We start from the raw sequence: 27,827 nt of genomic DNA, 5'->3' as shown, positions 1-27,827 counted from the left end.
CTTCTCCTAACCTGTTTAATGATTTGCGATATAAAATGGATGGAGTTTGAGATTACTTAAAGCTGAAACTGTTCTGTATGATAATACATCAAGCCAAATATTTAAATATAGCATTTACCGGTACTTAAAAGTCCAGGTATTTTCTTCTATTTTACAACTTTGGCCCTAGAAATAAGTTGATTTAAATGGTATAAAGTAATTAACTAGAAGACTTCAAAGAATTAGAACTGCAGCACTGGAAATTAGAACTTTCATGTTGAAAGAAAAATACACAGTGTATGTTTAAAATAAAATTTTGATAAGTGTGCTGCATTAAAAGTTGTGAAAAGGATGTGACAATCTTTACATGAAGATATTTTGCAAAGTAATGCTTTGATGGAACATTTTCTGAAGGGGCAGTCCAGTTAGGAAGAAATTAATGCATGTCAGCAATGTATTAATCTTTTAATAATTTATTTCACAGCTTAATGAAGTATTAGGGGTAAAATAACTTTCAAAGCAAAATTTAATTCAAAATATAATAAGCAGTACTTATTGTTGCCATTAGGCAACTATAATTATTACAGGAGAGAAGAACCCATTCTAATGCCTGTATTACAGCTAAGCATGATAGATGTTGCAGGCTGGTTATGTGAGCTCTGTCCAAAAGTATTTGGATGTGTGTGTGAATATGTGTGGATGTAAGATGCTTTATTCAGATCTACAGTGTGAACAGAATTAATTTTTAATATGTGAATTATTTTGGGAAGTCTTAGAAATGCTTGGAGGTTTGGTGCTACTTGGATTTTTAAATTCTAGAAATCATAATGTAGGGGTAAATAAATATGGAATACTGAATCTTGTCTAAAGAAAACACTTCCTTTTGTGTTCTTACAGTTTCCATAAAGATGAATGCAACAAGAAGCTGTTAAATGGAGCAGCTTCAATAAGTAAAAAGTTTATTCACTTTTAATAGGTCTGTTTTCCTGAAATAGGCTAATAGGAACCCTGACACAGGGGAAATACACTTTTTCCTTGGTACTATCTCTTTCCTGGTGCTTAAATGGGGAAAAGGTCTCAAACTTGCATTGCTTCATTATGCACCTACCTATGTTTAGTTGTGCACAAGGACAGCAATACCTCAGTTGTTTTACAGGAAGAGGCATGAAATGTGACTTCTCTAGCTGCCACATATAAAAACAGCAAAAAAATTGTCATCAAGCATTTGCTAAATTCAAGGGTATTTGGCTTTGATTGAGAGGAAGATGAAATTAAGCTTATTGGTTGTGTGAAAGCATCACTTTAGAAATCAGTTGTAATAGTTTAATCCTTTTTTTTTTTTTTCCCTCTCACTATTTTTCTTCCATCAGTCAGGGAAGGAGCAAAATCACTCTTCTGGAGCAGGCATGTTAGTAATGCATTGGAAGAGAAAACAGCAAAAGCAAATTCTTGTTTAGCCACTTTTCAGTAGTATCCATATAGTAGATTAAAGGAGTAATGGGTTTCTGAGAAACAGTTTCTGTCATGATTCTGTCAGGTTTTAGAATACACATAATTTTCTCTGTGGATTATTTAAAGAAATAATGCTGTCTGTCTTCCACACTTAAGAGAATTGCTCACACGAGGAGAAATTGGCTAATTCTTCGATTAGAGACTGCTTGGTAGTGTCATCTGGTTTCCTAATAAAGAATATTATGGGTCTGGGTAGGAACGTGTGTATGGGTGGGGAGGGAGAAGATCTAGTACATTTTGAGGGCAGTGACAGTTGGTGAGAACAGCAATAGTGAAATGTTACTGCCTACTTTTTTGCTTACTTCTTTTTAGGTTTATGGCTGTAAATAGTAGCTACAGGTTCTTTTCTTACTGTAGTTTTTGTTGGCTGTGGTTAATCTGTCACAATGCCACAGACGTGAGTGTCATATTGCAATTTCAGCATTTGTCAGCCTTCAGCTGAAGATTTATCTGCTTTAGATTAATGATTGCTTTGAGAACCCATCATATCTAGCCCTTTTTCTGATACATGATTAAGAATATCCAACAGTGGATATTTTATAACTTATATAGATAGCCTTCTTGTAACTTGCCTCTAATAGTTGAACATTTTTTCCTAATAAGTCATCTGAATCTTTACTGCTAGTTCATTGTCTTCATTTTTTCACCGGTATAAAAATCTTTTGAATATGTGTCATGTGTCTCCTTAACCACATTATTTACTGAATAAACAAATACTTTTTTCCCCCTTGCATATCTTCTGGTTTTACTTTATTTTTTTTAAACCTTTAGTACTTTTGTTGGTCTCACTGGAACTTTCTGACCTGTGCAGCTCTTGAACTGTGATGTCCAAAGTCAACCAAAATGCTGCAGGGCACTTGAGTGAACAGATTTCAGAGTGACGTTTCTAATTTTTTCAGGAACATTACATGGTTGGTTATGATGAAGTGTGATGAAAAATATACTAGAGTTTGCACAGCAGTAGGATATGAGATGAGATATGAGGATATGAGATGCAATAAATACCTGATTGAGATTGACTACTGTTGGGCTGCTTCTAGCCAGTTATTTTCTACTTTTAAATTAGATTAGTATTCTTTTGCATTAGACTAGATATTATTAGATTAGACCAAGAGCTAACTTCCTATTTTAAATTCTGATTCTGTCCTCCAGAAATTATAGGCTCAGTTTTATGTACTACATAAATCCATAATTTTTTTTCCATCTCACTATTTTAAAGTTTGCATTACTGGACCAGGAGCAGAATCTGTGCAGTCTCAGTTAGAAAGTTATCTAATTACTCTAATGATCATAATCAAGTACTTTTTTAAGATGAATGCAAGAGCCAGATATACTTTAGTTTAGTAAGCAGTTGATCTGAACTGTAATGTGTATTTGTCATACTTGCTGCTTTTTGTATTTATTTCAAGAAACAGTTAATTTTGTATCTTAGCATTTTTATTGCTACCCTGTGGGCTATTATTTTACCCTTCTTTTCCTCACGTGTTCTCATATGTTAATAACATACTGGAGTGGGGAGCAGGGAAGATGAGGGAAGAAGTAAGATTTCTTTGGTGTGGAACATAAGGGAAGTACATAGAGAGGAAGTCAAGGGGTGGGTGGTCATCACATTGATACTGGAAGAGGAGAGAAATAGCAATTGTACTGGATGGATGGAAGTGTAAGAGTCAAGATACAAGTATGTGACAAGTAGAGAAGAATGGGAAGAAGTCGATACTGAAACGAAACTGATAAAGAAATTGGTAGGGCTGCGCTACATATTGTCGGGGCTCATGAGGAGGAAAAGGTTACTGTGGAGAGATATGGCATGAGAGGAGTTTTTAAGGAAGAGAAGATTAAGTAAGAACATCAGAACGGGATGCATGAAGGAGTTCAAAGAGAGGAAAGAGTATTGCTCATAAGGTGTGTTTACCCCGTTGTGTTGCTTCCACTTGTTCCCTGCCTGCTCTGCCTCCTCTCTCACCATTAGATCCTTACAGCTGTATATCTTGAACAAATACTTTAATAACCCTTTTGAACATAATGCTTGTTCAAAATGATGAAATTTCTAACTTGAGCGGTGGATTTAGTTGACATTAAAAAATTAAAAGAAAACACCATAGCAAGTAAACAAAATTGTACATGTTGCTCCAGTACTGGTTTTATTCTCAGTTCATAGTTCCTTTGTTTTCTGTGGCAACAGCTGTTTTGTTTAGGCCTTGAGTTTTTTTCTTCCGTCTCATCCAGGAGACATGCATAAACATCTGCTGTCTACTAATAGCTTTTGAAACACAGAAATTACCAATTACAGAAATTAATTATTTCTTGAAAGAATGTAGTTCAGTCTAAGTCTCAGGTGTGTTCTGCAGGACAAGCAAGATCGTCAATTTATCATCACAACATTTAGTTAAATGTGTCAGAACATTCTTTCATTTTGATGGAAATGAGCTTGAGTCCATTCTATAAGTTAGGAAGGCATTACAGCTGTAGGCAGCAAGAATTAACAGTACGATGAAGCTGAATGCAATAACGCTCCATCAAAGTAGTTTTCCTACAGTAAAATATATAATCAGTTAAAAAACTTGCTGGGCTCAGTATCCCAACAAAGACTGAACAGTATATAAAAAGTTAATTGTCATACTTGCTAATATTTGTAGGAAATAAAAAATGTTGGGAAAGCATTTTGATCTGGCTTTCCCACATACTATTTGCTTCAGGAATTTTGATTCATTACTTTATGTATATTTTTGTGTTACACAAAAAAGCCATGGAAAGAACAGATAGGTCCATTGAGACGGTTAATATATGATGGAATTTTACTAAAATATTCCTGGAAACCAAAAATGTAAATTTCAAGAACAGTCAGTAAAGTAAAAATACTTCAGCGAGTATTAAGGAATTATTTCAAGACGGTCATAATACTTCATTAAGTCCATCTCTTTAGAATTTTGGCAAAGATTATTTCCTTGAATATATATTCTACTTAAGAACATGTCATAGCTATTGTAGTGGAAGATTAATCTTTCATTATAAAACATATCTTCATTAAAGTCAGAGGAAGGCAGTAAAACTGATTTGCTCTGTAAACATTTGTATGTGTAAAAGATTAAAAAACAGATTTGGAGCTCTACTGGAAGCAATGTCAGTTTACTTTGGGATCTGGTTAGTTTGCTTGATGATGGTATTTTCCATTAGCTTTCATTCTACTGCTGTGTTATAATAATATATAAAAATCAATGATCATCTCAAAATAATAAAGAATATAGGCACTTTTTTTTAAACACTTGTGATTCCATGTAATGATAAACCACAAACATATCATGCATGCAACTTTGTTTTCTTGTGTCTGTGCAATTCTGTTTTTTTCATTGTAGGATATTTGGGACTTTGGCCATTATAAAAAAACTGTGAAAGCTTTTCATTCTAATTGACACCTTTTATTTTCATTCTCATTGACACTTTTTCAGTTTTCCAGGTGATTGCACTGGCAAAATGATGTTCTGTTGCTTGAAACCACACTCATTGTAGTTTGATCCTAAAGTTTCACTTCTTGCTTTTCTTCATCAAAAGTGAAAACAGTCTCACATATGCTTTGTGAGTGCGCAGAAACAAATTTTTCATTGTTCTTGTTTTGCTATAGTTTGCCCTGTTGTCACTCTTTGAGGATATTAGCACCCTCCCCACTAAAAGATGACTAAAATATAAAATGAAAATCTTTGTTACTCTCAAGCAAATATTTCCTTTAAAGAAAACTGAAATCTGCTACTGTATTATGGCAGATAGTAGAGTTACAGTTAGGGACAGTTGCTACACTGTGTGGACAGCAATAAAGAATCCCTTTTGAGGTAGCTTTATGTTGAACTGTGTCATAGTCAGTACAGAAGTAAAAGGCTGCCTGTAGCAGATGTGACACTGAGGTACATTAAAGGGCAAACAGTGTTTTGTTCCAATTGATTATTTCACATAATGACTTGCTTGCTCCTCCCACAAAGTCATGATCAATCTCAGCTTCCTATTTGGAGGATTGTTGCTAAACTGGGAAGAAGGGGCCAAAAGCTGTGTCATTTCATGCTGTGCAACAGTTTGCAGTTACCACTCTTGGGCATCCACCAGCATTGTCGTCAATGGATCTAGACATTTCCAGGATCTTCTTTCCCATTCCAGACTGATTTTTCTCTACCTAAATAGTTTATAGGCAGAAGCACAGCCCAGGCTTCCTAACCTGTGGTTCTTCCTGTTGTCTCTTTATTGCTTAAAGAATAAAGTACATTCCACTTCAAGTCTAGGTGTTATCAAAATTTACAGCTAGCCCATACTGGTTGTAGCTAGTAAGTAACAAGTTTATGCTTGAGAACTGAAAACCAGTTTGGAACGAGAGCACTCACAGATGCACACCTGGAAGTGGTAGCATTCTTAATCTCAGTTATTTTGCACCTAATAAAATCCCTGGTTTGGGTGATGCTAATCTAATACCTAATCAAGAAGCTGCCTCTAGACATTGATGGTCAGCAGAAAAGTTCTCCCTCCCCCTACCTCTGGAGGAGTGAAAGAAAGGATCTGAACCTTGATTTGATAAAACTGAAATCATATAGGAAGTTTCATCTGCTGTAGTTAATTTGTCTAAAAGATGATCATTCACCTGTCATAATCTGGGAATGTATTGTGTATACTTCCTGGAAAGATTTTGTTTCTGAAACCTATGCTAATAGACTTACATTGAAACGTAGCTCCTATGGCAGGACTAGAAAATAAAGGAAGAGAGATGAAGAAAAGCAGAATTAAAAAGAAACAAAATGTAAAGCTTTTTATTATAATTGTAATATTTAACAGATTATGAGGCTGTGTCCTGCCTGTTATGTTCAGCATAGAATAGCTAGGATTGATGTTGCTTGGAAAATTACTGTCAACATTGATCTGGATGATGCTTCAGAGTATACGTAAAAGTTGACTTCTCTTCATCTAAGAGGAAAGTACTATTAATAGCAAGCATAATAAAACCAAATATCTATGTAATGCTACTGAAGTTTTTTTCTAAAGTTTGCTTCCAGTCTAATTTCCTGTGTTTATTGTCTCTTTTCTCCAAGGGAGATGCATTAGCAAAGCGTGGCTATGTGATGGCGATATTGATTGTGAGGATCAGTCTGATGAGGATAATTGCGAGGGCTATATGTGTGGACCACCAAAATACCCTTGTGCTAATGATACCTCCATCTGCCTACAGCCTGAGAAGCTTTGCAATGGGAGAAGAGATTGTCCTGATGGATCTGATGAAGGCGACCTTTGTGGTACTTCTTTTAGACACATTTTCCTGATTATACTTGTTTTATTGTTATTATTGTTTGTCATAATACTTTTTACCTAAAAAACAGATCTCATGTTTATCTTACTGAAATTTTATTATAGTAGCTTAATAGGATGATTTTTTACTTCAATCATACTGGGTTTGTGCTTGAAGTATTAGTTTTCTTCAAATAAGGGAAAACATAATTCTTAGGTAATTCCTTTATTTCCTAACCCCTTAAAATACTCCTGGAGAAAAATAATTTAAAAGGCTCTTGTTGAGCTTCCTGAGGTTTGCACAGGCCCAATTCTCAACCATGTCAAGGTCCCTCTGGATGGCATCCCTTCTCTCCAGTGTGTCAAATGCACCACACAAACTGGTACCATCAGAAAGCTTGCTGAGGGTCCACCGAGTCCCACTGTCCATGTCGCTGACAAAGATGTTAAATGACGCTAATCCCAGTACTGACCCCTGAGGAATGCCACTCGTCTCAGGTCTTCACTTGAACATCAAGCTGTTGACCACAACTGTTCAGCACAACCATCCAGGCAATTCCTTATCCACTGAGTGGTCCATCCATCAAATCCATGCTTCTCCTTTTTAGACAAGGATGTGATGCTGGACAGTGTCAAATATTTTGCACAAGTCCAGGTAGATGACATCAGTTGCTCTTTCCTGATCCACCAGTGCTGTGGTTTGGTGGATGTCAGTGCTGTAACCTGGCATAGAAGGTCACCACATTTGTCAAGCACAATTCACCCTTAGTGAAGCTGTGTTGGCTGCCACCTATTGCCTCCTTATTTTCCATGTGCCTTAGCATAGTGTCCAGGAGGATCTGCTCTATGATCTTGCTGGGCACTGAGGTGAGACTGATCAGCTGATAGTTTCTTTGGTCTTCCTTTTTCCCCTTTTTAAAAATGGGGTTTATTTTTCCCCTTTTCCAGTTAGTGGGAACTTCATCAGACTGCCACAACCTCTCGAATATGATAGGCAGTGGCTTAGCCCCTTCATCTGCCAGTTCTCTCATCCCACAGATGCATCTCATCAGGTCACATGGACTTGTGTACTTTCAGCTTCCTTAGATGGTTTTGAATTTGATCTTCACCTACAGTGAGCAGTTCTTCATTCTCCTAGTCCCTGATTTTGCCTTCTATGGCTTGAGGAGTGTGGTTGGAGCTCTTGGCAGTGAAGACTGAGGCAAAAAAGTCATTGAATACCTTAGCATTCTCCATGTCCCAGGTAACCAGGTCTCCCATTTCCTTCAGGAGGGGGCCCATATTTTCCCTAGTTTTCCTTCCATCACTGATATACCTATGGAAGCTTTTCTTATTGCCCTTGACATCTCTGGTCAGCTTTAATTCTATGAGGGCTTTAGCTTTGCTGACCTGATCCCTGGCTGCTTGAACAATTTCTCTGTATTCCTCCCAGGCTGCCTGTCCTTGCTTCCACCCTCTTTAGGCTTCCTTTTTGTGTCTGCATTTGTCCAGGAGCTTCTTCTTCATCCATGCAAGCCACCTGGTCTTTTTGCCTGACTTCGTCTATGTTGGGATGCACCACTCCTGAGCTTTGAGGAGGTGATCCTTGAACATTACCCAGCTTTAGGAAAAAATTTGGTGATTTTATAATTATTTTTTTATTATTATATCAACAGTTTGCCTCTTGCCACTGACCTTGCTTTGCATAAGATGTTTTCCAAGCTCCAGCATTCCATTGCAAAGCATTTGGAGATATTTACAAGCATTTTTACCTTGTAGGATCTGTCATTTGTAGGTGATCCTGCACTGGACTAAGCACAGTTGCTTAGCACAGGAGGCAGAGTTCACTGGCTGGGCAACAGCAGCTGCAGGGTATGTCAGAGAGATCTTCACACTGTCCTGTTCTGCTGGTCAGTCTTGCAGACGGTGCTGCAGGAGAGGACCTGAAATTCGGTGCTCCTCTGGAATATGTTATGTTGTAGACCTAAATCCTCTGAGAGCTACATATGAATCTCATGCTGTCTAGACTCCAGGTGAAAAAAATTACAGTGTAAGATAATTTATATTATTTCTGTGCTATTTCTGTGATTGGACAATTATCTTCCTACTAGTAGCAGCCCATTATGACACCTTTATCCTACTGGCTACTATGTAGGGCCAAGCTTGGATTTTAATAGTTGTTTCAACTTTTAGATGGTGTGTTATTAGTCAGCAGGTATTTCAGTGGTTTTTAATTAGCTAGCTTTAAAACATACCTAACCCTAAACTGAAGGACAAATATGGGATGTTGGACAACACATTTGCCATTAGTCATATAAAGGAACTTGAATCCTTTATGATAAAAAAAGCTACAAAAGACCAAACTTGAAATCTGAACAAAGGACTGTTAGAAGAAGGGGTTTATTATTCTTATTGGTTTATTTTTTATTTTGGTTTGGTTTGTTTGTTTGTTTTGTTGGTTTTTGTGGGTTTTTTTAGATGGTAAGGAAATATTTCTTCTGTAGAAATCTGCTGGATTTTATACATAGAATCATAGAATAGTTAGGGTTGGAAAGGACCTTAAGATCATCTAGTTCCAACCCCCCTGCCATGGGCAGGGACACCCCACACTAAACATCTTGCCATAAGTGAGCAAGGCTTTCAGGAGCTTGTTAGAATCTAACAAAATAACTAAAAGATGCAAAAAAAAACAAACAAACAAACAAAAAAAAAGCCTAGTTTCCAGCGACAGTAGGTCAGTTTGGTCTTCCCATTGATACCCTGGACACCAGTAGTACCATGAGGTAAGGAATAGTTCTATAGGTTGGTTGGGTTTTTTTTGGTGTTTTTTTTGTTTGCTTTGCTTCAAAGGTCCCAGACTTTCTTACAGGCCCAATTTTCATGCTTTTAATTCAGGTGTTTTAAAGGTTTCCTAAATCAACTTCAATTTGCTTAGCAGAGCTTTGTAAATCATCAAATACCTGCAGAATATAGCGTGAGAGTGCTGGCACAGAGATTGAAGCAGTAGTATTATGTAGTTGATCTTACTGGAAAATGAGGAGAAAGAAATCCTGATTTTTACTTCTAATTTGTGCATATTTCTTTGACAAGTTGCTTGTGATATGGGTGTGTAGGACTAAGAGTTGGAGCCTTCTCCCTGAAAGCTCAAGTGGCTGGAGGTAGGGATGTATTTGTGAAAGTACACTTGTTTCCCTGGGCATCAGGTTTTGATCAGCGTTGAAGATGATTGAGCTGTAATGGTCTTTGAACTGACTCTGTGTGGACACTTTTTAATTATTAATGAATAAAATAATATGCATGCAAGCTTGAAAATGTATGTACATTGTACATCCACCATGCTACAAGCTTGGAAGGTTGCAGTAAAGCTACCATGCCAAATACTTATAAATTAGATAATATAAAAAAACTAAATCCAGAAAGCTGTTTAACAAATGTAAAATTAGTTTTCTGCTACTTAGATGCCTGTCAGCCCTGCAGCCTTTAATGTTTGGGAAATTTTTTCCATGTTATTTCAGATGAATGTTCACTTAACAATGGGGGATGTAGCCATCAATGTTCTGTGATTCCTGGAGGAAGAATTGTGTGCTCCTGCCCTGCAGGATTCAGTCTTAGTATAGACAACAAAACTTGTGAGATCATGGATTACTGTACCAGGCACCTTAAGTGTAGTCAAGTATGCGAACAGCATAAAAATACTGTCAAGTGCTCCTGTTATGAAGGCTGGAAGCTCAGTAAGGATGGAGAAAACTGTGTTAGTACTGGTGAGTTAAAATTTAATGTATTTTTTAATATTCCAGATGTTAATAGCTGTTATGTCCCTTTAGTGAGAGGCTATTTCAATTTTGAAAGAAATATAGGCTTGGATTGCCCAAATGCATGGCTGACAGCAATATGAAGAACTCAATAAAGCTGTCCCTATTCTTGATGCGGGATGAAGGGGTATTGTAATATAAGCCTTTCTAAGAATGTTAATATCACATAATTCCTAAGTTGTTTGAGTTTTATAGTTTTTCATGTATATTTAATTTACAGGGGATATGTATACATAAGTGTGTGTACTGTGTGTGTGTAATGTGTGTGTGTATAATATGGTGGATTTACTATGTATTTTGAAGAAGTGGATCAGCCTGTGACATCATGGTATTGATCAGTGTTACTTGAGGGTTCAGAAGTTTAATTTTAAACATTCATGCACACACATATAGTCAATTATCCGCTTCCTGTTAGCATTCGGAGTTTAACCTGGTTTTTCACCTGTGACATTCTGGTTCTTGTTTTTGGACATCAGTAAGGCCTTTCAGCTCACTAATCAAGAAGGAAACCAACATAAACCAAAACAGGAGAGGGGAATGCATTCCCCTCATTTTTCACTGCTGTGAATGATTCCGAAATTATTTAGAAACTATGTTAGGGGTGTATTTTTCAAGTGCAGTGTTGTTTATAAAATACAAACATGTATGTGCAATATAAACTGCCACCATATCTTTACCTCCTTGTAGGCAGTTACAAATAGCATTGATTTTGCTCTCTAAATTTTCAAAATTTTAGTTAAGGGGGTTTTTTATATTCTTATTCTTTATTAATTTTATTCTTTGATAAGTATCTCATCAATTCGGAGTAGAAATGTCTCCCAAACTGTCTGTCACTTATTCTGATTGTTCATAGTTCAGTAGATACCACAAATAAGATCATCTTGATTTATTCCAGATACTCAGCATTTCCTCAGATGATTTACATGAAAAAAATCTGAGTCTGTAAGGCTAAGTCTTTCAAGGCCAGGTTGGACAGAGCCTTGGGTGACATGGTTTAGTGTGAGGTGTCCCTGCTCGTGGCAGCGGGGTTGGAACTAGGTGATCTTAAGGTCCTTTCCAACCCTAACTATTCTATAATTCTATGATTCTATGAAAGCTAGAAATAAACTCCCAAGTTTCCTGTTGGTAGTCACCTGAAATTTAGTAGTTCACAACCAACTTAATGATCCTTATTTCAGAAAAGGCAAATTCTAATCAATCTGCTTTGACAATGAGCTATTTTATAAAACATTTTAGAACTTCATTACAGTAGTAATGAAGGCTGTAAATTACTTATGGCCAAAATACGTATTGGATGCAAGAAAAATATTTCTCTTCTGCAAAAATATCAGTAATTAAAATTTATGTTTATATCATGGATGTTCTTTTTCTTTTAAAGAGCTTTTTAGCAAATGCTCCTGAATTACAAGTTATGCCTTAGAGCTATTTTTTAATTCATTAAGAATGTGATTTACATTCATCAGGCTGGAATGACTGTTGTTGTAATTTCCAGAATGATCTCTAAATTGAGTCTTTGTGTCTCCATAATTGTTACTATCATATGTAAATAGTTACTAATACAGTATGAGATCAGGAACATATGTTGTTCAGACATTACGGAGCCCTGTAGATAGTAGACTCTCAAATCGTCCTTTACTGGTATATTGCTGCAGTTCTGTATATCTGAACTTTAATTCATTGCTGTTAAAGTTCTTATTTTATGACATTGCTTTTTTCTTACTCTTAGTGACTTTTGACCAGTCTGTTTTCTTATGGACCGGTCTGATTTGTTTTCTTATGGACATCTACAGTAATTCAAAAAGTGCATTCTTACTGGGTTACAGAGATGAAAGAATTAAAAGTGTTTAAGATGGAGTTAGTAACTTCGTGGAGGAAACAAAGTTGAAACAAACTTTAAGTTGAAGCAAATAGAGATGACCAGTATTTGGAATCTAAGAGGGAAAAAAAAATCAACCCACAGTGACATTCATATGTGCTGGAAAGTAAGAAAAGTGAGACTACAGTTTCTTAGTTTTTCTTATGCCCATTTGATACTTTATTTTCTTTTATAGGGTGATTGAAGCGTAATGTTGAATAAAACTGTTTCAATTCAGTCTGAAAATTCTAAATCACTTTAATATAGCTCATTTTATAGAGTCGTTGAATGATAAGGTGGAAGGAAGATCAAAGGCTAATACTGCTGTTGTTTATCTGCTTTCAAAGATCTTCAAGACACTTTCAGTGGTGAGCTCCAAGTTTCTCAGGGGTGAGATGTTGTAGTACTTCACACTCCTAAAGATTCCCCTCTCTGTTCCCCACTAGTCTGAGTCTTCCTGCTCCAGTTTAAGCCTTTAATCCTTGGCTTACTTGTTATTTATATAGAAAACAAGATTTTCCTGTTTTCAATTCATCAGCCTTGTATGTCTTTGGAGAATTTTGTGTGCTTGCACTCATCATCTTATTTCATTGTTTTTTAGATTAAATAATTCCAAATTATTCATTCTTTCCTTACAGGCCATGCTTTCTAGACCTCTTACAACACTTGCTGATATCCTCTTGCATCCCTGTAGTTGATTCACATTCTTCTTTGAGCCATACTCAGGACAGAGGACATTATTGTAGACTATCTCTACCAAAGTTTAGGGGAAAGGAGTAGAGGGATTATGTCATATTTGTTTCAGGTGCAAACCTTTAATTGACCTTATTTACAGTGCCATGCCATTGTTGATCTAATTTTCTAAATTCTTTCCTACAGATCTGGTCTCCCATTAGTTATATACTCAATTTTATGCAGCTTATTACACTTGACATGTGATACTTATTACACATGCAAGAATAGGGAGAGTTGGGCAGTAATAAGTGAAAATTCTAAGCTCCAGTTGGCCAGACTGTGGTGATTGATTGCTACAGTATGTAACACAAAGTGGTGGCTGAACTCTGGATCACAGCTTACCAGCTAGGCAATAATTGCTGCTATCCATGTGGCTACATTTAAATAGCTTTATCATAGAGGAACCTATATAAACTGGTTTCTGTTGTCTTTCTGAATTCTTTCCAGAGAAATTTTGCACTGCAATGCAGTGTCTTTTGTTTATCAGTTATTCTTTTATGTGGTATCACATCTATGACATCACTGTATATCAGACACAATAACCAAGAATCTGAATATTTGCATTGTTATGGGAAGGGAAAGAAAGTGAAAAAAGCACCATATGACCTTCTTATTAAACCAAAATGTCCAAATAAACAAAATGTTTACAAAGTGTTAGTTGGCCTACACATTTTCTTACCCATTTCTTATCATTGGTTTACATTCTTAAGTATTTTACCTTAAATTTGTCAAGATCCAATTGAACTCTAGTTCTTTTCATTGGTATACTTAATAATTTGCACTGTAGGTACATCTACTTGATGTAGAGCTTAAATAAGACTTCCTCTACCTTAAATGGAAAAAACCCATCCAACATAGCACAGATTTATTGGGTTTCTTTTTTCCGTTGTGTTGTTAATTACAGAGAAACATAAAAGAAACTACTGGTAATGTCCATCCTGTGTGTTCTTATACATTGGGATTGCCAATGTATGTCAGTAGCCTGTGATCTCCTGCTTAACAGCTGCCAATTTATCAGAAATTGGAAAGTGCTATTAAAGTGTTTCTCAGGTTCAGATAACTGGTACTTGTGAAATAGCTACTGGTATCAGTAATCCTGTTCATCATTAAGTTATTTAACTACTGCAGAGCTTTGAAAAATTGGCTTTACAGAAAGTCATTCTTTGCTTTAACAAATAGGGGTATCATTTGGAAAGTCCAAGCCAGAATGTGAACAAGTATGTCAAGAGTAGAAATATAGCTCTGCTGAGGTACCTGATTAATTTAAAACATCATAGATAATTTAATCTGTGTGTGCAGTGGTTATCAAGAGAAGAACAGGAAATTAATCCTTCTGAAAAGAGGTATATATGCGTCCTTTTGTGCAACTCTTTATTTTAATATTTTAGAACAATGCATTATTGACTGTTGCTATAAACTGCCAATAATCTGTCTTTGGTATAAAATGGAAGTTTTATTCTATGGAAAAACATAAACTCCAGTGTAATTTGTGTTTCACTGTAGGAGAAAGAAGGGGGGGAGGGAGTGTTTGAGAGAGTGGGGAACTGGAGGCGGGGAGGGAAGGAAAGAAAGGTACTTTCCCACATAGAAGGATTGTGTGAAAAACTTTGTTTATTAAACTGGATGTACCAAGTTAATTATTTGATTCCACAGTTTGCAGAATCGAATTTTTCTTTTTATTATTATTGCAGCTACTGATTTGAAAAACTTTTCCTAATCTAAAATATGTAAGAACTATAATAAAAAGGCAATTTTATAGTATGGTTGGCCTGTGAAGAGAATGTTCACAGATATTATTTTATATAAACTCACAGGTACAAATAGTCTAGCATTAATTGCGTAACGAAGGAGAACTTTAGTGGTAGTTGTATTTGTGATGGGGTGTATCAATAAGTGTATAAAATATTCATTTCCTTGCTTGGTAGTTTGGGGTGACTTTTTTTTAAGCACTTCAATTGGAAACACAAGGTATATTATATTTAAAAGGTAAATTATTTATATTTAGTAAATTGTTTCAATTAACAGGCATTTGAAACTATGTACAATTTAATGGATTGTTTTTTCTGAAACTTTTAAGAAAACATTTTGATTTTTTTGGTAACGTGACTTTTTAAGGCTCTAATTATGGACTCGTGGTAGAGCTACAACGCATGGGTCAATAGTTGAGTTCAATATTGCTGAATTTAATGTTTAACATCTTTAGCATTATCTTTGATCCCAACTAAAAGGGAGAAGTGAGAAGTCTGTGGGACTGACAATATATTTGAAAGAATCGTTATCAAAAGATGATTGGTTTAATCATCTGTTTGTCCTGACAAAGTATCCTGGTTTTGTTCTTATTCCAGTTGTCATCTATATCAATATGTAACTATATATTTTCTTATTATTCATTTGAAATGTATAATCTTCTGCTTCCAGATCCATTTGAAGCTTTCATAATTTTTTCTATTCGACATGAGATCAGAAAAATTGATCTTCACAAACGTGACTACAGCCTCTTAGTTCCTGGTTTAAGAAACACAATAGCACTTGATTTTCATTTCAGTCAGAGTTTACTGTACTGGACAGATGTGGTAGAGGACAAAATTTACAGAGGCAAACTCTCTGGAGGTATGAATTTAATCTTTAATTTCTCAATAGTAAGAACAACTGCAAGTGCAGGGTGTTAGACCTGATAATTCGTAACTGAGCTACCATTCACAGAAACAGATTTTGTGATGACATTCTGCCTTTAAAAAGGTGTATATCTAAATTCTGCTTGAATTTAGAGCTAGAAAATAGCTCTATAAACATTATAAAGGTATAAAAGTTTCCTCTTGGAATAGTGTATAGAGAACAGAAAATGGCAAATGCAAAGGGCTGATACTTCTTCCTTTTCTAATGAGTGCAATATTGATTTTTTTTTTTTACTTTTTTTTTTTTTTTTGTAATTTACCTTCACCTTCTTAAAAATGTTTTAGAGTTTACCAGATGTCTGATAATTTATCTGCTCTTAGTAGGTGAAAGATTTTGTTTCATAATTTTATAGCATTCAGATAGACTTGTTCTTTGCCCTGGTGACATAATTATGGCCTATAACTTGAAATAATCTCATAATATTTACAAAGTGTTTCTAGAAAATGTTCTTTGTTGAAGTGTATATTCAGGTGTTTTCATTCCTGCATGAACTAACAGGATAAGCATGTTTAACCAGCTTCTGGAAAAGTTCATGTGTTCATTTATGCATATGTTCTCCAGTACCATTAGGGTTTTTTTTCTGGGTTTTTCTTCTCCTTAATAGATGGTATTAGATCCAGATCCAGCCCAAGAAAGAAATATCCTACAATATTAAGTATATAAAGACAGCTGAAGACTTGCTACTTTTCTTTAATGGCTGTGGTGTTTATGTGTTACTGTCACGCTGTAACATAATCACACTGTACCAGAACCCAAGTAATTTCTGTGCTGTATTAAAAAAATAAAATAAAATTTACTCCCTCAGTCTTGCGGCTGTCAAGAACTGTCAAGAGTTGCATCTGCAAGAAGCACTGTGCCTTCCTGAAGGTCCTGAGGGCTGCTAGAGTGCTTCTGTACTTGCCCTTTATGTGAAAAATTTTGAAAGCCTCCAGAGACAGTATTGGTAGGGAAGAGCTGTTAGTAGATAGTGACTAAGCAAGGCTATTTGTTTGAGTGTTTCACAATATGTAGTCCAAACAGGGTTCTCCCTGTGATTTATATTTTCATCACAATCTGTAGGTTTTCACTTTTTCTGATTGAGAAAAAACTGAAATAGAGCTGAAGGAGTTCTGTCTAATTGGTCACTGGGAAGTGAAGCATGAGCACGTACTTTCCAGTTGCTGCAAAAGAGGTCACTGGTAATAAGGCAAATGTACATCTTCCTGTGTTACTATGTGTGTGATCTCTGACCTTTATTGAAAGTTTAAGAACTTTACTTATTAAAGCATCGAACAAACATTTGATTACTGTGGATGTTTATTTGTACACTACTGAAATTGTACTTTACACATTTGTAAAAAAAAAAAAAAGTCACATGGAACAAATACTACCATCCATCAAATTAATCAGCAGTTCTCTCCAAGAGCGTGTGATAGACTTGTATGTCCATGTTCACTGTATCAGATTCTACATTAGTTCTTTAGGACTTACCCGCCACCATCTTTGTTGTTTTTTTTTTTTTTTTAAGGTGTTAGTGCCATCGAGGTGGTAGTTCAACATGGCCTGGCCACACCTGAAGGTCTCACTGTAGATTGGATTGCGGGAAACATATACTGGATAGACAGTAATTTGGACCAAATTGAAGTAGCGAAACTAGATGGCACTTTAAGAACAACATTAATAGCAGGAGCTATGGAGCATCCAAGGGCTATTGCTTTGGATCCCAGATATGGGTAATTATAAAAGATTGTGGTTTTTTGTGTTGCAAAGTATTTTAAAGATAGAGGTTTAAATATGAGATGGTTTTATTTCTTTTTCTTTTTTTTACTGTGAGTTATAGTTCTTAACTTACTTTTAATGGCTCTTGAAAGAATATTTTGAATGAAATACAATGCATTGCTACTGTGTTTTGCACCAATGAAAAGGGTCAAGAAAAGCTAAGTTGCGGAATACAGGGATCTGTTTGTTGGCAGATTACTTCTCTTGCTATGTGATTGTTTAATTTTTTACTGTGGATGTAACTGGAGCCTTGGATGATAGTAAGGCTCTATATCATGATGTGGATGATAGTAACTAGGTCTAACCTTCCTGTGCAATTAATGGACAGATTTAGGTATTGCCAAGGTGATTCATCTCATTTAAAGATTGAGACTGGGTTTTGTTTTTGGTGGGGTTATAAAAGTATAGTGTAGAGGTTAATGGAACACTAAAAGTTGAGTGAGGTAAATCCCACCTTTTGTGTTTGGTTTTCCATCTTTAAAGCGAAGACAGTACTTGCCAACTTCTGTCAGTATTTTTTTCTACCTATTCATAAGGGATAGTCTATAAACTACAATATTTTTCATCATAAGCAACTGAGTGTAGTAGATTCGGCCTACTACTATAAATATGTATTTTATCTAGTGTTGCCATAATTAAATGTTTCTAATAAAAATTAGAATATTTTCATAATATCAAACAAGATATTAATTAAAACAGGTCAAAATTGGGTGTTTCAGAAAAGTATGCTTGAACTAAAATATTGTCTGATTTTGATAATACAGGAAAACATTTTTTATTGTGTTAGCATAAAGAATAATTTTAACAGTCATCAAATGTGTGAAAGTATTTCACAATTCCATTTGAAAATCTTCACAGTAAAACAAAGCACCAACATTAAAACTTTGCTTAGAGTATTTTTTCTTTCTTGTAAAATTAGCCTCATATTTTGACAGGGCAAAAATGAGCCATATAAACCATTTATATTCAAATTTAAGTCAATTGACTTAAGTTCTGGTATAGAAGTGAAACTGTTCTTGGAACCCGGTTGTTCATGGAGCCAGGTTTCAGTTCTGATTCTGCATTGAAATTCAGTTTACCACTGCAAAAATGTTATGATTCTTAGAGTTAGAGCAGTGTTTTGAGGCTATATGAAATTGCAAACTCATTACAGAAAGCTCATTATACAATATTGTGTATAGGTGGATCCTCTTAGGGGGGCTAGAAGGTATTGGTCAGGAGCTACATCCTCTTCTTACAATTATGGTTCTTTGAGAGGGGAAAAAAAAAAATTGCCATCAATAATATAAATTACAAAGAGCAGTTATGATATTTAGCTTTGCTCAAGAACCTGCTATGATCTATTATCTGTCTTCCTTTTGAGCCTCGGGGAGCTGGGGCACACCAGATTGACTAAGGTGGGGGGGGAGAAGTGGACTGCGTGGTTCTGATTTACGGCCTGGGCTTAAACCACGACATCCTTGAATACTTATTTCAGAAACACAGCTTTAGACATAAAAATAAAAGTGGATAAAGGCCCCAGATTCTGGAACCTGAGGTCCTTCCTGGACCTAAATTCTGAATTATGAGCTATGTGCTTTAGCAAGTAAGTATGCTGGCCTCTCAATTCAGATGCTAGGAAGCTTACTTACAGAGTGCATTACTTATCTGTAGGGATCTTTAAAAAGAGGCATCTTGTTGGCAGAAGGCATGGCAGATAAGTTGCTCAAATTAAATGGTTGGGAAGGGGAAAAAAAATCAAATCACCACTCTTCCTGAAACTGAAATCTTAATCTGCCTTCTGAAAAGCTAGAAGCAATTGCATGCTACATTTTGTTAGAAGTGAGAGAAGAATAAAATCTTTGAATGCAGATGGGAACAGCTCCTCAATCATCTCACAAATAAACATGAACAAACACTGATGATTCAGAGTGGATGGTTGGTTTGAGATAACAGATTTGTGCAGTCTTAATGGAGGCACAGCTGCTGAAGCTGCATTCCAACCTGCAGTGAGCCCGAGCATGTATTCTCAGTTCACACACACACAGACGTAAGTATAAATAAACATAAATGTAAATACATGTGGCCACATAGGTCTACGCAGGTTGGATGTTATTCAAGGATCACCTGCTACAAGCTCAGGAGTGTTGCATCCCAACTAGAAGAAAGTGCAGCAGGAGGGCCAGGAGACCTCCTTGGATGGATAAGGAGCTGCTAAGGAAAATTCAAAGGGAAAAAGAGGCTTATAGAAGGTGGAAGCAAGGACAGGCGGCCTGGCAAGAATACAGAGATGTTGTCTGTGAAGCTAGGGACCAGGTTAGGAAGGCTAAGGCCCAGTTAGAATTGGACTTGGCTAGGGATATTAAGGATAACAGGAAGGGATTCTATAGGTACGTTGCAAGTAAAAGACAGACTAGGGACAGCGCAGGCCCCCTTCGGAAGATAGGGGGAGAACTGGCTACCCAGGATTTGGAGAAGGCTGAGGTTCTTAATGACTTCTTTGCCTCAGTCTTCACTGGCAAAGTCTCTGACTGCACCACCCAAGTCTTGGAAGGCAGACACAGAGACTGAGAATGAAGACCTTAGGCCCACTGTAGGAGAGGATCTAGTTCGAGACCATCTTAAAAACCTAAACGTACACAAGTCCATGGGACCTGATGAAATCCATCCGCGGGTCCTGAAGGAGCTGGCAAATGAAGTTGCTAAGCCACTGGCCATCATATTTGAAAAATCATGGCAGTCAGGTGAAGTTCCCGACGACTGGAAGAAGGGAAATACAACCCCCATTTTCTAGAAGGAGAAAATGGATGACCCGGGGAATTACAGGTCAGTCAGTCTCACCTCTGTGCCTGGCAAAATCTTGGGGCAGATTCTCCTGGAAGGCATGCTAAGGCACATGAAAAACAAGGAGGTGGTTGGTGACAGCCAGCATGGCTTCACTAAGGGGAAATCCTGCCTCACCAATTTGGTGGCCTTCTATGATGGGGCTACAGAACTGATGGAGAGCGGTAGAGCACTTGATATCATCTACCTGGACATATGCAAAGTGTTCGACACTGTCCCACATGACATCCTTGTCTCTAAGTTGGAGAGACATCAATTTGATAGGTGGACCATTCGGTGGAAAAAGAACTGGCTGGATGGCCGCATGCAAAGAGTGGTGGTCAGTGGCTTGATGTCCGGCTGGAGACCAGTAACGAGTGCTGTCCCTCAGGGACTGGTGTTGGGACACTCTTCATCAGGGACCATAGTGACAGGACAAGGGGTAACGGGTTCAAACTTAAACAGGGGAAGTTTAGATTGGATATAAGGAAGAAATTCTTTACTGAGGGTGGTGAGGCACTGGAATGGGTTGCCCAGGGAGGTTGTAAATGCTCCATCTTTGGCGGTGTTGAAGGGCAGGTTGGATGAGGCCTTGGGTGGCATGGTTTAGTGTGAGGTGTTCCTGCCCATGGCAGGGGGGTTGTAACTAGATGATCTTAAGGTTCTTTCCAACCCTAACTATTCTATGATTCTATGAAACTCTCAACACAAACGAGCAGCAGCGCCAATGATACCATCCTGCGATCCGCTCTGGCTGTTAAGGATGAAGGTCTTTTAATGGGAAATATATATGTGTAATGTGGTTTCCTCCAGTAACTGAGTTTAGGCAATCATTGTAGCCAGTGGCTGGCGTTCATATGGCTGGGCTGCCCAGCTGCATGTACGAGCTCACAGTGCTTCTGCCCCGCACTAGCTGTTAATGATCCATTACACATTCTGCTGTAGCTGGGCATAGGCACCCAGTCTATCCAGTAGCTAGCCCTCGATCCTTGCTGTTCCCAGCTGCCTTCCACAAAGATTTACATACAACACACACACATACAAATGGGTGCCTCAGGCCCCAGACCTCACAGTCTCTGCGCCAGTTTGCCTGCCCCCTTGGTCCCTCTGGTATCCAACGCTCCCATGTGCCTTGCTTACAGAGATGCATGCATACATCTGGCTGCCAAGCCACTTAACACACCAATTAAGTCTAGCTTTCCCCTTTGACAGTGATCACATGCTGATGTGCGCAGTCTCAGTTGCTCTGTTTTCATGCGCCCAAATGTGTGATCTGTCATCACAGGTCACTCCCACCCTGTGCTGTGACCTGTTGTCTGGCTCCAGCTGCTGGCACATAGCTGTCTGTTCACACAGCGTGCACACAGAGAAGAGATCCTCACCCAGGGAGAGAGAAATTGAATTTGATAGAAAGATAGGCCTTTTTATACCCTTATCCCTTATTATTTAAATATAGATTGTGCTACTGTTCATAGGCACTAAATGGAGAGTCCTTATTATATAATATATGTTAAGGACTAATTCTGGCCAATGTTGCTTGTCAAAAGTTTTGTTGCAGTCTGACTCTGCAGTTAACTCTTTACAACTAATCAAAAGTTTTCATATCAAAGGCATTCTTTTCCTTCAAAAAATAAAATAAATAATATGTAAAATTTAATAAGGTAAGAACAGTTAAGAGTGTATTTTGGGCCTTTTGGTGACGCTGCTTCTGTTACTTAAGTAACTTCTTTGGCTGTACTAGTGAAAGCTTACCTTACTGGAAAAAAAGTTGCAGATAGTACACAACTTAGGCTACTGTACAGCATATCTTTTCAGTTTTCTTAGCAAGACTAATCTGTATAAAATCTGCTAGTTACATACCAAAATCTTGTGGTCTTGACTGAAACACTCTTAAGACTAAGTGGAAATCTCTAGTTGGCCTGTTGTTTAATCCCTGCTACCTCAAAACACTTTTCTTCCTTTCTCCCCTCTGCATCTGTGGATTGCTGTCATTTTTTATTGTTTTTTTAATGAAATGGGTTTCTAATTATAGAAGACAAGAAAAGCTGTTATGTGTATGAATGGTCATGAAAATGGAACACAATTAAACATCAAGTTTTTAAAAAACTTTTTGAAACTTAACGATTGTTCTGACACTAATAAGAAATACTACCTCCATGTTACCCTGTTACTTCAAGGAATTTATATAGTTGCCCAGATTAATCTATTTATTCCTTTCATTTGAAATGTTTGACTGAAACTTTTTTCTTTGTCTTAAATAATAATTTCAATTTATTCTTCGTGCTTTAGTATTTTCTTGTATCTCTTTTCATTTTCATTTTGCTCTCACTAGAATCCTGTTTTGGACAGACTGGGATGCAAATTTTCCTCGCATTGAATCTGCTTCCATGAGTGGAGCAGAAAGAAAGATCATATACAAAGATATGGATACTGGAGCCTGGCCTAATGGCCTTACTGTAGATCACTTTGAAAAAAGAATAGTGTGGACAGATGCCAGGTAAAGTGATAACAGTATTCTTGTTATCTGTTTATATATCCTTATTTTTACGTACAGAAATGTGACCTACACTGTAAATGTATGCTTACAGTGTAGGAATGTAAGTTATTATGTATGGAAGTGGAATATACAGTATATATGTAAAGAGTCTGGTGAGCAAATATACAGTATGTACATTTCTTTAATTGTGTTACTAGTATGCATAATTTCTTCATAGTCTGTACCAGCAGACTTTTATGGCCCTGAGCAGGCTTCTCAGGCACCTTCCACTGCACATCCAGCCTGTGGTCTCAAGAGACCATTTCAGCTCATCCCTGGACCTCATCCCCTGTCCAGGTGACACCACCGGTCTCCTGCCTGGCCACAGCGCTGGGTGGCAATGAGCCTTCCTGGTCCAGTCCTGTCTTGTCATCATAAACTTTTCTGGTGATTTTGACTATTGGTTGAACCACGCTGCCACTGCTGTGGCTTGCTCTGCTCACCTTGCCCAGGGTCAGTGGGATGTGCCCCTCAACAGCGAAGCTTCTGCCCTGCAAGCTGCAGTATCGTCCATGGCTCCTGGCCTTAGAGAGCATTTGTACATGTGTCTTCTCTGACACATGTGGAAGACCCAAGCTATTTCACTGTTTTTTCTCTAAGTTCATTTGAATGGAAACTTATTTTTCTGCTGTATTTTCACAACATGGAGGCAAATTTGAGTTTAAAAACAGTATACAAGCAAACCAGTATTTCATATTCCCAGTTAAATAAGGTGAACTAAATCATCTCTGAAGTTAATGATTGCACTTTAATCATTCTTTGGTCTTATCAGTATGTAAGAGTAAGGTTTTTATGCATTTTGCGTAATAACATAAGGGTTGTGTTGATTTTCATTTAATTTTTACGTAATCTGAAATCTGGGATTATCTTGCAGGTCAGATGCCATTTATTCTGCATTATATGATGGAACCAGCATGATAGAGATTATACGGGGTCATGAATACCTTTCTCACCCGTTTGCCGTTTCTTTGTATGGGAGTGAAGTTTATTGGACAGATTGGCGGACCAATACACTTGCAAAAGCCAATAAATGGACTGGCCAAAATGTCACTGTAATACAAAAGACAAGTGCTCAGCCATTTGATCTTCAGATATATCATCCAAGTCGTCAACCACAAGGTAACTATTTGTAGAATAATTAATTATTATGTGGAGGGGAGGGAATTTAGTATATTAATTTAATATACAAATATCTGTATATGAATTTGCCTTGAACTGTCAATTCTTAATTGTTTTGTTCAGCACTACTGTTCAATGTGTGATAATAGAATATTCAAACCAGAAGCTTTACCGGATCAGTGCCTGTGAATATTGCCCATTTGGTCTCTTGATCTTAATCTACTACAAAGCTAGTGCAGAACCACATTTATTTAAAAGGTCCAACTTATTTTTTTAACTTTAAAAAAATAAACTAGTAACTAGTCTAACAGAAGGAAAAATGCAGTGTTCACTCTCTCTTGCTTCTCTGCAGAGGATGACAACTTTTCTGTGGAATAAACTGTGGATACAATTTTTAGTTGTAAATATTAACTCTGTGCTATAATATGCCTTAATTTTTTCATTCACTTGACTATTTGCTTTTCAGTCTTCTTGTTCACTCTTAGGACTGCATAGCTTAGCTGATCGCAGTGGCAGAATCTACTTTTCTACCTAAATAGCCCCAACTGGGTGTTGTCCATAAACTGACACTTTTACAAAGCATATCCTATTCCCTTAACAACTTTTATCTTAAATAACATTTCCGATTTTCAATTTCAAATTAACACAGTATGTCTTTCATGGAGAATGAACTAGGTCTGCTGGAGGCATGAGTTTGGAGCTTAAAATTTCAAGAAGCATCAAAACTTATTTTTGGAGTGGGTAACAGTCAAAACTGAAAGGAAGTTCACAGTATATACATTGATTGAGTAATAGGAAATTCTGTAATTATTTCTTGTTGCGTTATTTTGTAACTTTTAATATCACATTTTCATCTGTGTAAAGCTTACCTCTTAACGTGTATATATTTCAATTTCAATTTTTTTCCAGCTTTTATAGCGTAACATCTGTTTGTACCAGAGTACTGCTGTACAACTATGGTAAGTTGTACAGCAATACAAAAACCCAATAGGCTTTGTCATTAGGCAGATAGTACAACAGTGGTTGTGTATTTAGTCATCTTCATCTACTATAATTTAAGATAAAACCATATCAATCTTGAAAACTGACTAGATTTTATCTATCTGATTTAATAAAATATTCTATTTAATTCTTAATGAAAAATGCAGGAACTTGATAAAGCTTAGCTCCTTGAGACAGATTTACAGTGTCTGTCACATAAGTAAAAAGACTAATGATTTTGTTATAACTTCAGCTGAAGCTTTATATGATTTTTGTCACTGAACAGTGAGTCGCTCATTCAGATAGTAAATATTTGGTCAAGAAAGTTACTGATTTAAGTAATCCTATGTGTGCAGATTCATAAGGACCAAGAAAGAAATCAGAGTATCCAGTTAGTTGCACATCTAGTATTTTTCTAGAGTATAACTGTATTTGTTACTTCTCTGAGGATTATGAGGATTGCAAATACAGAGATTTTCTTTAACTGATGTAAAATTATTTTCCACTCTATATTTTCTGTCTTGTTATGGCAATATATAGACTGTATCTAAGCATGTTGCTAATACCATAAGTAATAATTAAATCCAAAGGAATTCTAGAGGGACTTGGCAAATTTTCTGTGATTTCATTCTGATACCTACCTGCTGGTAGTACCCACTGCTACTGGTCCAAACACATCTTCCTACCTCCCATCATGCTTCCTTTTTTCCCCAACTGCTGTCCAGTTGAGGAGAGATGAGTTCAAGATACTTATATAATGCAGACAACTGGCAATATTATTCTTCCTTGCAGTTATCTCCACTTCTACTATCATAAAAAAGAGACTTTTAATTTATAGACTTTTAATATATAGGGCTTTATAGTTCCTTATTTTCTGACTTCTTAAACGTTGACCCCTTCAAAGTCCCTGTACCCCTGGCTTGGGAATCGTAAAGGTTAAGGGAAATAGCTGGAAAGCATTGGTACATAGTCATTTACTAGGCATCCTTGAGCTTCTGAGTCAGATTTTTTATTTTATTCAATGTGAAATAATGAGAATGAGGTTGTTGTTTAAGTAATAACGACAGAGTAAGGTAGGATGCTGAGTAGAAGAAAATGGTCCTGATTATACTTCTGATTTTGTTGGAAGGATACTTGGAGATCAGTTCTCGCAGTGGATCCCCATGTAAAATGAAGAACTGAATGAAGTGACATTTTTTGATAAGACTATAGCTACACTGATGTTGAAAATAAATTTAAAATTACAAAACCAAGTATAGCACAGGGTGACATTACCATGAGATTGGTGACAATTTCAAAACCCATTCTTTGAAATGCATGCTTTAGATTATTGATCTCAACCATGGCTGAAACGCCAGTTTTTTCAAGATAGTCCAGTTCTTCAATATAGCTTTTCTGTACACATGTAGCAAATATTTAATTACTTGTATCAGCCATTGGAGGGAAGAATTAGGTCTCTGCAGGCGTTTTGTATTTTTATATCAATAACTCATAGGTTATCTGTAAACAAGAAAACAGATCATCCAAAACAGAACATGTAATGATTAGTGAATGAGGTGAGTTGCCCTCCTATTGGTTATATACCATATATATACCACCAACAGTGTCCGGGAAGCTAGGGACCAGGTCAGGAAGGTTAAGGCCCAGCTAGAATTGAACTTGGCTAGGGATATTAAGGATAACAGGAAGGGATTCTATAGGTACATTGAGAGTAAAAGACAGACTAGGGACAACGTAAGCCCCCTTCGGAAGATATGGGGAGAACTGACTACCCTGGATTTGGAGAAGGCTGAGGTTCTTAATGACTTCTTTGCCTCAGTCTTCACTGGCAAAGTCTCTGACCGCACCACCCAAGTCTTGGAAGGCGAAGGCAGGGACTGTGAGAATGAAGACCCTAGGCCCACTGTAGGAGAGGATCTGGTTCGAGACCATCTTAAAAACCTAAACGTACACAAGTCCATGGGACCTGATGAAATCCATCCGCGGGTCCTGAAGGAGCTGGCAAATGAAGTTGCTAAGCCACTGGCCATCATATTTGAAAAATCATGGCAGTCAGGTGAAGTTCCCGACGACTGGAAGAAGGGAAATATAACCCCCATTTTCTAGAAGGAGAAAATGGATGACCCGGGGAATTACAGGTCAGTCAGTCTCACTTCTGTGCCTGGCAAACTCTTGGAGCAGATTCTCCTGGAAAGCATGCTAAGGCACATGAAAAACAAGGAGGTGGTTGGTGACAGCCAGCATGGCTTCACTAAGGGGAAATCCTGCCTGACCAGTTTGTTGGCCTTCAATGATGGGGCTACGAAACTGATGGACAGGGGCAGAGCAGTTGATGTCATCTACCTAGATTTGTGCAAAGCGTTCGTCACTGTCCCACATGACATCCTTGTCTCTAAATTGGAGAGACATCAATTTGATAGGTGGACCACTCGGTGGAAAAAGAACTGGCCAGACGGCCACACGCAAAGAGTTGTGGTCAATGGCTCAATGTCTGGCTGGAGACCAGTAACGAGTGCTGTCCCTCAGGGACTGGTGTTGGGACCGGTCTTGTTCAACATCTTTGTCGGTGACATGGACAGTGGGATTGAGTGCGCCCTCAGCAAGTTTGCTGATGACACCAAGCTGTGTGGTTCGGTTGATTTGCTGGAGGGAAGGGATGCCATCCAGAGGGACCTTGACACTCTTGTAAGGTGGGCTGATGCCAACTTATGAAGTTTAACCATGCCAAGTGCAAGGTCTTACACCTGGGTTGGAGCAATCCCAGGCACAGCTACAGGTTGGGCAAAGAAGAGATTCAGAGCAGCCTTGTGGAGCAGGGCTTGGGGCT

The 27,827-nt window shown here is 37.3% G+C and overlaps 1 protein-coding gene across 1 annotated transcript in view; it reads left to right on the top strand.

The window, feature by feature from the left end:
• LRP1B (LDL receptor related protein 1B) overlaps positions 1-27,827 on the top strand; it is a gene marked incomplete at both ends in the record, with an annotated part of 775,176 nt that overhangs the window by 507,931 nt on the left and 239,418 nt on the right. Inside the window, 6 exons of the mRNA XM_080621164.1 lie at positions 6,555-6,755; positions 10,242-10,487; positions 15,547-15,738; positions 17,312-17,516; positions 22,697-22,861; positions 23,775-24,019. Of these exons, the coding sequence (XP_080477290.1) occupies positions 6,555-6,755; positions 10,242-10,487; positions 15,547-15,738; positions 17,312-17,516; positions 22,697-22,861; positions 23,775-24,019 (1,254 nt within the window). The remainder of the gene's footprint in view (positions 1-6,554; positions 6,756-10,241; positions 10,488-15,546; positions 15,739-17,311; positions 17,517-22,696; positions 22,862-23,774; positions 24,020-27,827) is intronic.

Source organism: Psittacula echo (genome assembly GCF_963264785.1).
Source record: "Psittacula echo genome assembly, chromosome: 6".
NCBI lineage: Eukaryota > Metazoa > Chordata > Aves > Psittaciformes > Psittacidae > Psittacula > Psittacula echo.
Note: the sequence above shows the minus strand (reverse complement) of the source record. Positions and strands in the feature narration are given on the sequence as shown.